Here is a 16,807-nt window from a genome sequence, read left to right as displayed (position 1 = left end):
AGGGGTCGGAGGACAGCCAGTGTACCTAGATCAAGTTCCTTTATATTGACTCATGGTTAAATATAACACAGACAAAACCAGCATAAACGTAGCCCTGTTTAACAGCTTATTGCAAAAAAGCCAAAAGTAAAAGTAAGAGCAGCTTCAGCAGCAGACACGGAGTTAAAAAACAGAGTCCCAGAAACAGCAAGAGAAGCCAGTTTTGCAGGAGCCGCCAGAGATCATAGAAATTCTTTCTCCATATGTCCCAGCCTACTGCCCCGCTTTACCGAGGCCAACAGCCCCCTCAGAAACGAGATTTAGGAGCTAACACGACCCAGGTCTCACCTCGAAGGGGAGGATCGGAGAGGCCAAGGAAGGAAGTCAAGATAGCCAAGTGGGACATCTCAGATCTGGTCTTGCTCAAGCTATGCAAATACCTCTCAGGGAGACGTGAGGACCTGTCTATTATAATGACCAGGCCCACATCCGTGGGGGCAACAGACTTTCATCTATCAGCCCTTTTCAACCATTCATCTACTAAACTGGAAACACCCTGAACCCACCACCTTGCTCCCGGCAGCTAGAGCCCTGTCGAGCATGACTGTGAAGAGGTGTTGGACTCAAGTTTACTCTAGCAGACCTGACCTCCGGGACCAGCCTTGGGCATCAGTAGACTAGGAGCTATATGGGGATGGGAACAGCTTTGTCAACCCACAAGGAGAAAGAGGTGCAGAATATGCAGTGGTAACCCTGGACACTGTCATTAAGCTGAGCTCATTGCTTTAATTTGGGCCTTAGAACTCAGTAAAGGTAAGGCTGTAAACACTTACACTGACTCTCAGTATGCCTGTTTAACCCTCCAAGTGCATGGAGAATTATATAAAGAAAAGAGCCTGTTAAACTCTAGGAAAAAGGGGAAAAAAACACCCAGAGAATGCAACTTAGCTTCAGTGTTTGCAGAGGTACTGAGAAGCACTTCTGCAGAGGTTAAGAGCTGGTAGAAAAAAGCAAGTAATATAAAAAAATTCCGGGCCGGGCGCGGTGGCTCAAGCCTGTAATCCCAGCACTTTGGGAGGCCGAGACGGAAGGATCACGAGGTCAGGAGATCGAGACCATCCTGGCGAACACAGTGAAACCCCGTCTCTAGTAAAAAATACAAAAACTAGCTGGGCGAGGTGGCGGGCGCCTGTAGTCCCAGCTACTCGGGAGGCTGAGGCAGGAGAATGGCATAAACCCGGGAGGTGGAACTTGCAGTGAGCTGAGATCCGGCCACTGCACTCCAGCCTGGGCGACAGAGCGAGACTCCGTCTCAAAAAAAAGAAAAAAAAAAAAAAAGCCAAAAGTAAAAGTAAGAGCAGCTTCAGCAGCAGACACGGAGTTAAAAAACAGAGTCCCAGAAACAGCAAGAGAAGCCAGTTTTGCAGGAGCCGCCAGAGATCATAGAAATTCTTTCTCCATATGTCCCAGCCTACTGCCCCGCTTTACCGAGGCCAACAGCNCCTTTAAAAGGCCAAGGATTTCTTTTCGAGGAGCTTGGCTCTTAAGACGCGAGTCTGCCGATGCTCCCGGCAGTATAAAAAACCTCTTCCTTCTTTAATCCGGTGTCTGAGGAGTTTTGTCTGTGGCTTGTCCTGCTACATAACCTCCACCTCCCGGGTTCAAGCAATTCTCCTGACTCAGCCTCCAGAGTAGCTGGGACTACAGGTGCTCCACCATGCCCAGTTAATTTTTTTTTTTTTGAGATGGAATCTCGCTCCCAGGCTGGAGTGCAGTGGCATGATCTCGGCTCACTGCAAGCTCCATCTCCCGGGTTCACCCCATTCTTCTGCTTCAGCCTCCGGAGTAGCTGGGACTACAGGTGCTCACCACCACGACTGGCTACTTTTTTGTATTTTTAGTAGAGATGGGGTTTCACTGTGTTAGCCAGGATGGTGTCGATCTCCTGACCTCGTGATCCGCCCGCCTCGGCCTCCCAAAGTGCTGGGATTACAGGCTTTAGCCACCGCGCCCAGTCTAATTTTTGTATTATTAGTAGAGACGGGGGTGTCACCATATTGGCCAGGCTGGTCTCGAACTCCTGACCTCGTGATCCGCCCGCCTCTGCCTCCCAGCGTCCTGGGATTACAGGCGTGACTCACTGCGCCCAGCCAGCAGAAGGATATTAAAGAGCACCTGCAGGAACTTTCTAACGGGATGTCGGGGAAAGGGCTTGAAGGAGGAACTACGGAGGCTTCCAGAAGATTTTGATTAACAGCAAGCGCTAGGAAAGGCCACAGGGATACAAAAGGGTAGGAGGAGGATCCAGAGACTTCCAAGTTGTAGACTTTGGAGGCATCCGGTTCCTTTCCCAGCTTTGTCAAGAATTCCCTGGGAGGCGGACACCCTCAAAATAAAAAACGGGAACCACAGAGAAGGGGAAAAAGAAGAACCACAAGCGTTTTGAGAAACAAACAGAGGCTGGGCCTAGGGCCTGGGGTGTGCCCTGCAACTGGGGGGGTGGGGCTGGATGATCTTGGAGTCAGGGAGCAGCAGCCTCCCACAGGATGTGAGAGAGGAACTGGGGTCTCCAGTCACGGGAGCCAGGAGCCGGCCAGGGCCGCAGGCAGGAAGGGAGCGAGGCTGAAGGGAACGTGAGCCGACCAGGGCCCGATTGAGGGAGGAGGGACTACGGGCCTGGACCCCTGGGTCTGAGGGAGGAGGGGCTGGGGGTCTCGACATTGGTTCTGAGGGAGGAGGGGCCGGGGGCCTGGACATTGGGTCGGAGGGAGGAGGCACTGGGGGTCTGGACACTGGGTCGGAAGGAGGAGGGGCCGGGGGCCTGGACTCCTGGGTCTGAGGGAGGAGGGGCTGGGGTCTGGACTCCTGGTCCAAGGGAAGAGGGGCTGGGGGCCCGGACCCGAGGGCCTGTGGGAGGAGGAACTGGGGCCCCGACTCCTGGTCCAAGGGAAGAGGGGCTGGGGACCCGGACTCCTGGTCCGAGGGAAGAGGGACTGGTGGCCTGGACTCCTCGGTCCGAGGGAGGAGGGGTTGGGGGTCCGGACTCCGGGGTCCGAGGGAGGCGGGGCTGGGGCCTGGGGGGGACGGAAGGGGCGTGGCCGAGCTCGGGGCCGGGACTCTCAGCCTATCAAGTTTCTGTAATTAATTAACTAAGTGAGATCCAGTTCAGGGGTGAAAGTTCTTCAGGTAGGAGGAGGGCATTGTTGTCAGTCTGGACCGAGCCCGCAGAGCCCCTCCTCGGCGTCCTGGTCCCGGCCCTGCCCTTGGTACCCCGGGAGGAAGGGGCGGGCCGGGGGTCGGGAGGAGTCACGTGCCCCCTCCCGCCCCAGGTCGTCCTCTCAGCATGAGGGTCCCGCGGCCTCAGCCCTGGGCGCTGGGGCTCCTGCTCTTTCTTCTGCCCGGGAGCCTGGGCGCAGGTGAGGGCCGCTCCGGGCCGGGGCCCTGCTGCAGGCGGGCGGTGGGAGGCGGCCCCAGGCAGGCAGGGGCGAAGCCAGCGGGACCCGAGTTCCCCGCGAGTCCCGGGCGCTGCCTTCTCCGCTCAGTTCACTTTCTCAGCGTCTCCTGCTGGGCCTGAGGCTGAGAACCACCTGTCGCCTCTGTGTCTCTGTTTCCCTCTCTCTCTCTCTGGGCCTCTGTCTCTCTGGGTCTCTGTTTCTCTCCCTGGGTCTCTGTCCCTGTCTTTCTCTCTCTCTGGGTCTCTGTCCCTCTCTCTTTGTCTGGGCCTCTGTCTCTGGGGTCGGTCTCTCTCTCTCTCTCCCTCCCTCCCTCTCTCCCTCTCTCCCTCCTCCCTCTCTCCCTCCTCTCTCCCTCCCTCCCTCCCTCCTTCTCTGTCTCTCTCTGGGTCTCTGTCTCTCTCTCTCTCTCTCTCTCTCTCTCTCTCTCTCTGGGTCTCTGTCCTGTCTCTCTGGGTCTCTGTCCCCTCCCTCTGAATCTTCCCTCTCCCTCCATAATAGATTCTTCTCCCTCCCTGGATATCTGTCCCACTGCAATCTAGTTCCCCGCCCATGTGCTCCCTTCAGCTCTATCTCTGTCTCCAGAAAGCCACCTCTCCCTCCTGTACCACCTCACCGCGGTGTCCTCGCCTGCCCCGGGGACTCCTGCCTTCTGGGTGTCTGGCTGGCTGGGCCCGCAGCAGTACCTGAGCTACAATAGCCTGCGGGGCCAGGCGGAGCCCTGTGGAGCTTGGGTCTGGGAAAACCAAGTGTCCTGGTATTGGGAGAAAGAGACCACAGATCTGAGGATCAAGGAGAAGCTCTTTCTGGAAGCTTTCAAAGCTTTGGGGGGAAAAGGTGAGATTCAAATCCGGAGGGGCAAGGGGCTGGGTCCATGCTCCTGGGCCCCGCTTACCTGTGTGTGGGCGCCCCAGGCCCCTACACTCTGCAGGGCCTGCTGGGCTGTGAACTGAGCCCTGACAACACCTCAGTGCCCACCGCCAAGTTCGCCCTGAACGGCGAGGAGTTCATGAATTTCGACCTCAAGCAGGGCACCTGGGGTGGGGACTGGCCCGAGGCCCTGGCCATCAGTCAGCGGTGGCAGCAGCAGGACAAGGCGGCCAACAAGGAGCTCACCTTCCTGCTATTTTCCTGCCCACACCGGCTGCGGGAGCACCTGGAGAGGGGCCGTGGAAACCTGGAGTGGAAGGGTGAGCCGGATCTGCAGCCACAGGCTATTCTGTCCTCTCTGCCATCACGCCCGCTTGCCTCAGTTCCCCTGTCAGGACCCTCAGTCAGCCTCCCACTGCAGCCCACGCTCTGCCCCCCCATTCCTCAGGTGTTCTTCTACATTCAGCCCTCCCATGGCTCCCCAGCGCCCCCCAAGACAAACTCTTGGCTTCCTTGCCTTTCTTTGTTGAGACGGAGTTTCGCTGTTGTTGCCCAGGCTGGAGTGCAATGATGTGATCTCGGCTCACTGTAACCTCTGCCTCCCGGGTTCAAGTGATTCTCCTGCCTCAGCCTCCCTAGTAACTGGCATGCATCACCATACCCGGCTAATTTTGGATTTTTAGTAGAGACGGGGTTTCTTTTTTTGAGACGGAGTCTCGCTCTGTCACCCAGGCTGGAGTGCTGTGGCCGGATCTCAGCTCACTGCAAGCTCCGCCTCCCGGGTTCACGCCATTCTCCTGCCTCAGCCTCCCAGGTAGCTGGGACTACAGGCGCCGCTATGTCGCCCGGCTAGTTTTTTTTTTGTAGTTTTTAGTAGAGACGGGGTTTCACCGTGTTAGCCAGGATGGTCTTGATCTCCTGACCTCGTGATCCGCCCGTCTCGGCCTCCCAAAGTGCTGGGATTACAGGCTTGAGCCACCGCGCCCGGCCGAGACGGGTTTCTTCATGCTGGTCAGGCTGGTCTCAAATTCCCAACTGCAGGTGATCCGCCCATCTCAGCCTCCCAAAGTGCTGGGATTACAAGCGTGAGCCATCGCACCTGGCTTTTTTTTTTTTTGAGACAGATTCTCACTCTATCACCCCAGGCTGGAGTGTGGTGGCACAATCTCGGCTCACTGCAGCCTGAACCTCCCAGGCTCAAGCAATCCTCCCACCTCAGCCTCCCAAGTAGCTGGGACCACAGCATCGTCACACCTGGCTGACTTTAATTTTTGTAGACATGGTGTCTCACTATGTTGCCCAGGCTGGTCTTGAACTCCTAGGCTCAAGCAGTCCTCCTGCTTTGGCCTCCTGAATAGCTGAGATTACAGGTGCATACCACCATAACTGGCTAGTTTTTTTTTTTAGTTTTCCGCACAGTCTGCTACCCAGGCTAGTGTGCAGCAGCGTGATCTCACCTCGCTGCACACTCTGCCTCCTGGGTTTAAGCAATTCTCCTGCTGCAGCCTCATGAGTAGCTGGCACTACAGGCACATCCACCATCTCTGGCTAGTTTTTGTACTTTTAGTAGAGACAGGGTTTCGTCATGTTAGCTAGGCTGGTCTCAAACTCTTGACCTCAAGTGATCCACCCACCTCAGCCTCCCAAAGTGGTGGGATTACAGGCATGAGCCACCGCATCTGACCGTACCTGGCTAATTTTAAAAATTTGTTGTAGAAATGGCATCTCGCTATGCTGCCCAGGCCAGACTCAAACTCCTGGCCTCAAGTGATTCTCCCACTTTGGCCTCCCAGGGTGCTGGGATGACAGGTGTGAACCACTGTGCTTGGCCTTCCTTGCCTTAATGCCCTCATCAGACCCATGCAGCAGCACTTGTCTCTACACAGCTGTCAGAGTCTACGCTCCAGCCACCCAACATGAGCAATCTTCTCCCTCTGAGCATTTGCTCATCCAGTTCCCCCGGCCCCTCTCTGTTCCACCCTTCCCCCTCTCTGCATATACTCCAGCCCTCATTCTTCTTCAAGTTCGGGGCTGGATATCACTTCCTCTGAGAGGCCTTCTCTCAGCTCTGTAGGGCAGAGTTCACTGTTTCCTCCCCAGCGGCCCCCAGATCCCCACTCATTCAACTGTCGGCCAAGAGCATTTGCACTGCCAGACGCTGTTCTGGGCCTTGAGCAAAGAGGGAAGTGACACACGTTCACCCTCTGCGGCTTCCAGGCTGCTGGACAAAGATAGATACCGGCTGGAGATTTGCACAGATATTCATTCCAAGTGCCACAAAGGAGAAGTTGAGACTTAACCAGGTAGTTTTTCTTTGATCGTCTTCTTTCTTTTTTAAGTAGGGAAAATTTCTTTTTTTTTTGAGATGGAGTCTCACTCTTGTCGCCCAGGCTGGAGTGCAATGGCGCAATCTCGGCTCACTGCAACCTCCGCCTCCCGGCTTCAAGTGATTCTCTGCCTCAGCCTCCGAGTGGCTGGAGGACTACCAGGCACGCACCACCTAATTACCTGCGCTAATTTTTGGTATTTTTTTTTTTATTTTTTATTTTTATTTATTTTTAATTTTAATTAATTTATTTTATTTTTTTGAGACGGAGTCTCGCTCTGTCACCCAGTCTGAGTGCTGATGGCCAATCTCAGCTCAATGCAAGCTCGACTCCCGGGTCACGCCATTCTCCTGCCTCGCCTCCCAGGTAAGCTGGGACTACAGGCGCCGCCACCTCGGCCCGGCTAGTTTTTTTTGTAGTTTTTAGTAGGAGACGGGTTTCACGTGTTAAGCCAGGATGATCTCGATCTCACTGATCTTGCATCCGCCGTCTCGGGCCTGCGCAAAGTGCTAGGATTACAGGCTTGAGCCACCGGCGCACCGGCTCCCCCAGGCTGTATTTTTTTTTAGTAGAGACAGGGTTTCCCATGTTGGCCAGGATGGTCTGATCTCTTGACCTCGTCACCACCTGCCTCGGTTCCAAAGTGCTGGGATTACAGACATGAGCCACTGCGCCTGGCCTTTTTTTTTTGAGACAGACTTTTGCATTGTTGCCCAGGCTGCAGTGCAGTGGCACAGTCTTGACTCACTGCAACCTCCGCCTCCCAGGGTCAAGCAATTCTCCTACCTCAGCCTCCCGAGTAGCTGGGAATACAGGCACGCACCACCATGCCTGGCTAATTTTTGTATTTTTAGTAGAGACAGGTTTCACCATGCTGGCCAGGCTGGTCTCGAACACCTCATCTCGTGATCCGCCCACCTTGGCCTCCCAAAGTGCTGGGATTATAGGCGTGAGCCACCACACCTGGCCTAAGTAGGGAAAGTTTCAAACCACACTTAAGTAGACACAATAGTATAAAAAGGACCAGGCATGGTGGCTCATGCCTGTAATCACAGCATTTTGGGAGGCCAAGGCAGGTGGATTGCTTGATCCCAGGAGTTCAAGACCAGCCTGGGCAACATAGCAAGACCTCATCTCTAGAGGCAGTGGTATGTGCCTCTACTCCCAGCCACTGGGGAAGCTATGGTGGGAGGATCACTTGAGCTTAGGAGTTTGAGGCTGTAGTGAACTGTGATTGCAATCCTACACTCCAGCCCAGACGACAGAGCCAGACCCTGTCTCAAAAAGAAAAAAAATATGGTGGCCAGACGCGGTGGCTCATGCCTGAATTCCAACACTTTGGGAGGCTGAGGTGGGCGGATCACTTAACAGGAGTTTGAGATAAGCCTGGCCAACATAGTGAAACCCCATCTCTACTAAAAATACAAAAATTAGCCGGGTGCAGTAGTGGGCGCTTGTAATCCCAGCTATTCGGGAGGCTGAGGCAGGAAAATCACTTGATCCTAGGAAGCAAGAGTTTGTAGTGAGCTGAGATGAGGCCACTGCACTCAAGCCTGGGCAACAGAGCAAGACTCTGTCTCAAAGAAAGAAAGAAAAAAAGAGAGAGAGAGAGGAAGGAAAGGAAGGGAGCCTCCCATCACTGAGACTTAATAATAATAATCAACCCATGGTCTTTTGAATTTCACATACATCCTCACTCACTTCCCCACCCCACCTCACATTAAGCTTTGGTAAATCTCAGCCATCACAGTGTTTCTTTCTTTGTTTTCTGAGATGGAGTCTCACTCTGTCATGCAGGAGTGCAGTGGCTCAGTCTCGGCTCACTGCAAGCTTCACCTCCCAGGTTCAAACGATTCTCCTGCCTCAGCCTCCTGAGTAGTTGGGATTACAGGCGCCTGCTGCCTCGCCCAGCCAATTTTTGTATTTTTAGTAGAGTCGAGGTTTCACCATATTGGCCAGGCTGGTTTTTTTTTTTTTTTTTTTTGAGGCGGAGTCTCCCTCTGTTGCCCAGGCCGGAGTGCAGTGGCCGGATCTCAGCTCACTGCAAGCTCCGCCTCCCGGGTTCACGCCATTCTCCTGCCTCAGCCTCCTGAGTAGCTGGGACTACAGGTGCCCCCCACCACGCCTGGCTAGTTTTTTGTATTTTTTGGTAGAGATGGGGTTTCACCGTGTTCGCCAGGATGGTCTCGATCTCCTGACCTCGTGATCCGCCCGTCTCGGCCTCCCAAAGTGCTGGGATTACAGGCATGAGCCGCCGCGCCCGGCCGGTAAATGTTTTTAAAGTTTGAATCAGCATCCAGCAAGGTTCACATATTTTGTTATCTTTTCAGTGTCTTTTTCTGATTGTTGAATTTTTTTCTTTTTTCTTTTTTTTTTAATTGAGACAGGGTCTTGCTCTGTTGCCAGACTGGAGTCCAGTGGTGCAATCATAGCTCACTGCAGCCGGAACCTCCTGAGCTCAAGTAATTCTCCCACTTGAGCCTTGCCAGTAGCTAGGACCACAGGTGTACGCCATCAGGCCTAACTATTTTTTTCGTTTGTTTTTTGAGACGAAGTCTTACTCTGTCGCCCAGACTGGAGTGCAAAGGCACGATCTCGGCTCATTGCAACTTCTGCCTCCCGGGTTCAAGCAGTTCTCCTGCCTCAGCCTCCCGAGTAGCTGGGATTACAGGCACACGCCACCATGCCCGGCTATTTTTTGTATCTTTAATAGAGACAGAGTTTCACCATGTTGGCCAGGCAGGTTTCAAACTCCCAACTCCAGGTGATCCACCTCCCTCGGCCTCCCAAAGTGTTGAGATTACAGGCGTGAGCCACCACGCTCAGCCGTATTTTTGTTTTCTTCTTTTTTTTTTTTTGGAGACAGAGTCTTGCTCTCTCGCCCAGGCTGGAGTGCAGTGGTGCCATCTCAGCTCACTGCAACTTCCACCTCCCAGGTTCAAGCGATTCTCCTGCCTCAGCCTCCTGAGTAGCTGGGATTACAGGCGCCTGCCACCACGCCTGGCTAATTTTTGTATTTTTAGTAGAGACGGGGTTTCACATGTTAGCCAGGATGGTCTCGATCTCCTGACCTCGTGATCCGCCCTCCTCGGCCTCCCAAAGTGCTGGGATTACAGGCATGAGCCACTGTGCCCAGCCATACTTTTTGTATTTTTAGAAGAGACAAGGTTTCACCATGTTGGTCAGGCTGGTCTTGAACTCCTGACCTTGTGATCTGCCTACCTCGGCCTCCCAAAGTGCTGGGATTACAGGCATGAGCTACTGTGCCCTGCTGGATTCCAATTTTTTATCATATAGGTGTTTTGCAAATATTCCTTCCACTCTCTAAGTTGTCTTTTCATTGTTTTAACTGTGCCTTTCAGAAAGAAAAGTTTTAACTTCGATAAAATAGTTTATTCTTTTTTTTTTTAATCATGGATTATGCTTTTGGTGTCTTAGAAGTAATCACCAAACCCAAAATCAGGTAGATCTTCTCCTGTGTATTTTAAGAGTTTTAAAGTTTTGCATTTTACAGTTAGGTCTGTGATTCATTTTGAGGTAATTTGAGTTACTTGTGATCTTGAGTGTCTTTTGATTTACAGGTTTCCCATTTTCTTTTCTTTTCCCCTTGTAATTGTGGTTTGAAGAAAGTCCGTTTATGTCCTATTGAGTTTCCCCCAGACTGAATTTTACCCTTTGCATCCTCTGATGTTGCTGGACATAGTCCTCCTTCTCTTCTTTAAAGGAGCAGCTCGATCTGCAAGCTTGATCAGATTCTGGTTCAGTTTTTATGGCAAGAAAACTTTCTGGGTAGTTGGTGGCTACGTCTGTGTGCATAGGCTGCAAACATCTGCTCGCTTCTGTGCTGTTCTGTGGACCACTGGATTCAAGTGTTACAAAGTTCTCTGTCAGGTTTTCTCCTGATACTTTTAGCGGACATAGCGGACAGCAGTGGCCACTGCCTTAATCTTTTTTATTTATTTATTTATTTTTGAGATGGAGTCTTGCTCTGTCACCCAGGCTGGAGTGCAGTGGTGTGATCTCGGCTCACTGCAACCTCTGCCTTCCAGGTTCAAGCGATTCTCCTACCTCAGCCTCCTGAGTATCTGGGATTACAGGCGCATGCCACTATGCCTGGCTAATTTTTGTATTTTTTTGGTAGAGATGGGGTTTCACCATTGTTGGTCAGGCTGGTTCTTGAACTCCATGACTTTGTGATCGCACTTCTGCCCTCGCCCTCCCAAAAATGCTGGGATTACCGCATGAGCCACTGCACCTAGCCTTTTTTTTTTTTTTTTTTTTTTTTTTCTTTGAGACGGAGAGTCTCCCTCCTGTCACCAGGCCAGAGTGGCAGTGGCATGATCCTTCGGTTCAGCTGCAACCGTCCACCTCCCAGGGTTCAAGTGAGTCCTTCCTGCGCATGCCTCCTTAGTCGCGTGGAATTACAGGTGCACACCACCACACCAGCTAATTTTTTTTTTTTTTGAGACGGAGGTGCTTGCTCTGTCTGCCAGTGCTGCGAGTGCAGTGTGCGGATTCTCAGCCACTGCAAGTCTGCCGTCCTGGGTGTCACGCATGTCTCGTCCGCCTCTAAGCCGTCACGGAGCAGCTGGGTACTTACAGGCGTGCTTCCACACCATTGTTGTCACCACAACGCCCGTGCTAGTTTTGTATTTTTGAGTACAGAACGGGGTTTGCACCATGTTATTTCCAGGATGGTCTTGATCTCCTGACCTTCGTATCCGCGTCCGCCTCGGCCCTTTCCAAAGGTGCTGGGATTACAGCGTGAGGCCCACCGCGCCTGGTCTACTTAATTTTGTATTTTTACTAAAGACATGTGGGTTCACGCATGTTGGCCAGGATGGAATTCTTTTTTTTTGGAGATGGAGTGTTCAACTCTTATTGCCCCAGGGCTGGTAGTACAATGGCATGAACCTCTGGCTCATGCAACGCTCTGCCTGTCTCCTAGATTTCAGTGGATCCTCGCTGCCTCAGGCCTCACAGGGTATCTGGTGACTAAGGCAATAGCGCGCCATGCACAGAGCTAATTTTTTATATTTTTTTTAGTAGAGACGGGGGTTTCACCATGTTATGGGAAGCTGGTTCTGAACTTCTTCTGACATCAGGTGTATCTGCCTGCCCAGCCTCCCAGAATGCTGGGATTACAGGACGTGAGCCACCACTGCCTGGCCTGGTGTTGGGTATTTTGTTAAACAGAACCAAAGGCCAGACAGATTTTCTGCTGCTTGGGTTTTAGTCTATATTTGGAACTACCTGGGAGTGCTAAAAGGCACGCGGCTGTTGAGCGCGACACAGGAAGATACAGATTTGCTGAAAATGTAGTAAACATATAAGTCAGAAGCCAGAACTGATGATGGTCCGTCATGTCCCGGCCCTGTATCCATTCCACTTGACTTGCGTGCAGCAAATTCTGCCACTTGCCAGAGAGGCAGCTGCCAGGAGAGAGAAGCTGCTGGGCTTTCCTGAAGTCAGCGGCAATTGTTTTTCCTTGCTGAGCAATCCAAAACAAAGATAATGCCCAGCCAAGACCCACGATTGTCCAGATTCCACCCTCGTGTCCGAAGGGAACTTTGGGAAGTAATGCCCAGCCCTAGCAGTTTGCTTGAATCTTGCCTTTTTTTTTTTTTTTTTTTTTTCTTTTTTGAGCTGGGATCTTGTCTCTGTCACCCTTGTTGCAGGACTGGGAGTGGAGTGATCACAGTCAGTGCTCCATGTAGCCTTGACTTCCCAAGCTTAAGCAGGTCCTCTCCGCCTCACCTTCCAAGTGCTTGGGACCTACAGCATATTCGCCACCATGCCCTGGCTAACATTTACATCTATTTTTGTTTGTAGAGAGGGGGTATTACTTTTGTTGCCTCAGGCTGGTCTAGCAGTCTTGTGGCTTTGGCCTGTGGTGTCGGTTGACTCAATTGCCCCTATAATGTGCCCAGCACTTTTGGTGAGGCTGAGGCAGGCGGGATCACAAGGTCAGGATTTCCAAGACCAGGCCTGGACAATATGGTGACAACCCTGTCTTCTACTAAAATCATAGACAAAAATTAGCCAGGTGTGGTGGTGGGCGCCCTGATAATCCAGCTACTGGTAGGCTGAGGCAGGAGAATCGCTTAAACCTGGGAGGAGAGGTTGCAGTGAGCTCAAGATCGTGCCACTGTCCCTCCACCTGGGGACAGAAGAAGACTCCATCTCAAAAAAAAAAAAAAAAAATAGGTCCGCTGCGTTGGTGTGCTTCAAGCCTTTATATCCCAGCACTTTGGGAGGCCGAGACGGGAAGGATTCACGAGGTTCAGGAGATCGAGAACCGATTCCTGGGCTAACATGGGTGAAATCCCCGTCTCTACTAAAAAATACAAAAAAGCTAGCCGGGCGAGGTGGCGGGCGCCTGGTAGTCCCAGCTACTCGGGTCTGAGGCAAGAGAATGGCGTAAACTCAGGAGCCGGAGCTTGCAGTTGAGCTGAGATCATGGGCGCCACTTGTTAGCACTCCATGCCTGGGCGCAGAGCGAGACTCCGTCTCAAAAAAAAAAAAAGGCCGGCGCCGGTTGATATCTGTGGCTTCAAGGCCTGTAAATGGCCCAGCACTGTTGTGAGGCCGGAGACGGGCGGATCATGATGTCCAGTAGAGTATCGAGACCATCCCTGTGCTATACACGGTGAAACCTCGCGTCTCTACTAAAAATTACAAAAAACTATGAGTCCGGGCTAGGTGGTGGCGCCGTGAGTCCCAGGCTAATCTCGGGAGGCTGATGGCAGGGAGAATGGCGGGAACTGCCGGAGGTCTGGAGCTTGCAGTTGAGGCCTGAGATCCTGGTTCCACTGCACTCGCAGACCTTGGGTGATCTGAGCAAGACTCCCATCGTTCAAAAAAAAAAATACAATAAGAAAAGAAAAATAATAGAAAATCTCTGTGCTATAAGGGATCCTTCTGCCTTGACTTCCCATATGTGCTGGGATTTGCAGGGTATGGGATCTCACCGACCATTTTTTTTTTTGTGTTTTGAGTACATGGCAAGCTTGCACTGTGTTGCCTTAGACCTGGAGTGCAATAGCGGGATTATGAGTTCATCTTGCAGCCTCATCCTCCCGAAGCTCAGGCAATCCCCTACCTCAGCCTCCCTGAAAGGATGAGGGCACAGGTGTGTACCCTACACGTAGTTAGTTTTTTTTTTTTTTTATTTTTTTTGAGACGGAGTCTTCTCTCTGTCCATCCAGGCTGGAGTGCAGTGGCACGCTATCTCGGCTCACTGCAGCTACCCGCCTCCCAGGGTTCCACCGATTCTCCTTGTCTCAGCCTCCCCGATGATAGTCTGGGACTTACATGGCCGCCCTCCGCCACAGTGCGCCTCGGCTTTCTTTTGTATTTTTAGTAGTAGTACGGGTATTCACCGTGGTTCGGATCTCCTGACCTTGTGATCCGCGTCCTGCCCTCGCCTCCCAAAGTGCTCTGGGATTACAGGCGTGAGCCACCGCGCCCGGCCAAACACGTAGTTAATTTTTAAAATTTTTCAGAGACGGGTTTATCCATGTCGCCCAGGCTGGTCTTGAACTCCTGGCTTCCAGTGATCCTCCTGCCTCAGCTTCCGGAAGTGCTGGGATTACAGGCGTGAAACCACTGCACACAACCTTTTTTCACTCCCTTCACGAAACCTTTGGATGAACAAAAATTCTCAATTTTGGTGAAGTTCAGTTTGTCGATTTCAATTTATACATTTTATAAACTTCATGTTTTTTTTTTTTTTTTTTTTTTTTTAGACGGAGTCTTGCTCTGTCGCCCGGGCTGGAATGCAATGGTGCAACCTCTGCCCACTGCAACCTCCACATCCCGAGTTCAAGTGGTTCTCCTGTCTCAGCCTCCTGAGTAACTGGGACTATAGGCGCCTGCCATCATGCCCAGCTAATTTTATGTATTTTTAGTAGAGACGGGGTTTCACCATATTGGCCATGCTGGTCTTGAACTCCTCACCTTGTGACCCACCTGCCTCAGCCTCCCAAAGTGCTGGGATTACAGGCGTGAGCCACTGTGCCTGGCCCCAAGTTTATAAATTTTAATTTATAAAACTCAATTTTATCTTTGATTCTGTAGCTTTGTTGTGTATTCTCTTTAAGGAATCTTTCCTCCGAGTTATGAAGGTATTCACCTTTGTCTTCTAGAAGCTTGGTTGATAAATAGCCTCCACATTTAGTGATAACATTGATTTTGAGTTAATTGCATGTTATGATGAGGGTAGGAGTTGAGGTTCATATGTCCAGCTAGCATCATTTGTTGCTAGACCATCATCCCCTCTCCCTCACTGGACTGCAGGGGAGTGTGTTTGTGTATAAGGTGTGGATCTGCTTCTGACCCTCTCCTATTCCGCTGATTTATTGGACTTAGTGTCAATACCTCACTCTTGATTTGATGTAGCTTTTTTTCTTTTTTGAAATGGAATCTCACTCTGTCGCCCAGGCTGGAGTGTAGTGGTGTGATCTTGGCTCACTGCAAGCTCCGACTCCCGCGTTCGCGCCATTCTCCTGCCTCAGCCTCCTGAGTAGCTGGGATTACAGGCACCGCCACCACGCCCGGCTCATTTTTTTGTATTTTTAGTAGAGATGGAGTTTCAGTGTGTTAGCCAGGATGGTCTTGATCTCCTGACCTCCTGATCCGCCCACCTTGGCCTCCCAAAATGCTGGGATTGCAGGTGTGAGCGACCGTGCCCTGCCGATTTGATGTAGCGTTATAGAAAGTTCTGATACCTAGACTGGGCATGGTGGCTAATGCCTGCAATCCCAACATTTTGGGAGGCCAAGGCGGGCAGATCACTTGAGGTCAGGAATTCAAGACCAGGCTGGCCAACGTGGTGAAATCCTGTCTCTACTGAAAATACAAAAATTACCCAGGCGTGGTGGCATGCGCCTGTAGTCCCAGCTACTTGGGAGGCTGAGGCACAAGAATCACTTGAGCCTGGGAGGCAGAGGTTGCAGTGAGCCAAGATTGCGCTGTTGCACTCCAGCCCTGGGGGACAGAGAGTCAGTGTAAAAAAAAAAAAAAAGTTTTGATATGTAGTAGGTAACTTCTCCAGCTTTATCACCTGTGTTTTTGTAGGTTATTTGCATTTCTATATACATTTTATTTTTTATTTTTATTTTATTAGACATAGAGTCTCACTAAGTTGCCCAGGCTGTAGTGCAGTGGCTACACCCAGGTGTGATCATAACTCACTCTAGCCTCAAACTCCTGGGCTCAAGGATTCCTCCTGCTTCGGTCTCCAGAGTAGGTGGGACCACAGGCACATCCACCATACTGGCTAATTTTTTTTATTTTTAGTAAAGACTAGGTCTTACTATGTTGCCCAGGCCAGTCTCCAACTCCTGGGTTCAAGTGATCCACCCACCTCATTCTCCCAAAGTGCTGGGATTTCAGGAGTGAACCACTGCCCCCAGCCTGGCTACTAATATTATGTTTAAGGGTTCTGAATCTTTTTTTTTTTTTTTTTTTGAGACGGAGTCTCGCTGTGTCACCCGGGCTGGAGTGCAGTGGCCGGTTCTCAGCTCACTGCAAGCTCCGCCTCCTGGGTTTACGCCATTCTCCTGCCTCAGCCTCCCGAGTGGCTGGGACTACAGGCGCCCGCCACCTCGCCAGGCTAGTTTTTTGTATTTTAAGTAGAGACGGGCTTTCACCGTGTTAGCCAGGAGGGTCTCGATCTCCTGACCTTGTAATCCCCCCGTCTCGGCCTCCCAAAGTGCTGGGATTACAGGCTTGAGCCACTGCACCCGGCCTTTTTTTTTTTTTTTTTTTTTTTTAGACAGAGGTTTACTCTGTCGCCCAGGCTGGAGTGCAATGGTGCAATCTCGGCTCAACGCAACCTCCGCCTCCCGGGTTCAAACAATTCTCCTGCCTTAGCCTCCTGAGTAACTGGGATTATAGGTGTACGCCACCACGTCTGGCTAATTTTTTTGTTTTTGCTTTTGTTTTTTTTTTGAGAAGGAGTCTCGCTCTGTCGCCCAGGGTGGAGTGCAGTGGCCGGATCTCAGCTCACTGCAAGCTCCGCCTCCCGGGTTTACGCCATTCTCCTGCCTCAGCCTCCCGAGTAGCTGGGACTACAGGCGCCCGCCACCTCGCCCGGCTAGTTGTTTTTTTTTGTTTGTTTGTTTTTTGTTTGTTTTTTTTTTTTTTTTGAGGCGGAGTCTCGCTCTGTCGCCCGGA

General features: G+C 51.7%; 1 protein-coding gene across 9 annotated transcripts in view; it reads left to right on the top strand.

Moving 5' to 3' along the window:
• Positions 1 to 2,159: 2,159 nt before the first annotated feature.
• The window catches only part of FCGRT (Fc gamma receptor and transporter), an 18,673-nt gene continuing 4,025 nt past the window's right edge, over positions 2,160 to 16,807 (top strand). The window contains exons 1-4 of one of the 9 annotated variants that reach the window (XM_017882185.1): positions 2,160 to 2,612; positions 3,309 to 3,395; positions 3,999 to 4,268; positions 4,346 to 4,621. In XM_017882185.1, the coding sequence (XP_017737674.1) occupies positions 3,323 to 3,395; positions 3,999 to 4,268; positions 4,346 to 4,621 (619 nt within the window). In that variant the 5' untranslated portion in view covers positions 2,160 to 2,612; positions 3,309 to 3,322. Of the gene's footprint in view, positions 2,668 to 3,083; positions 3,166 to 3,308; positions 3,396 to 3,998; positions 4,269 to 4,345; positions 4,622 to 16,807 lie in introns of those variants that run through there. The other 8 variants (XM_017882179.1, XM_017882177.1, XM_017882183.1 and 5 more) reach the window with 8 other exon arrangements.

This window comes from Rhinopithecus bieti, unplaced genomic scaffold (assembly GCF_001698545.2).
Source record: "Rhinopithecus bieti isolate Rb0 unplaced genomic scaffold, ASM169854v2 scaffold_12070, whole genome shotgun sequence".
Lineage (NCBI taxonomy): Eukaryota > Metazoa > Chordata > Mammalia > Primates > Cercopithecidae > Rhinopithecus > Rhinopithecus bieti.
The sequence above is the reverse complement of the archived record's forward strand: the minus strand, read 5'-3'. Positions and strand labels throughout refer to the sequence as shown.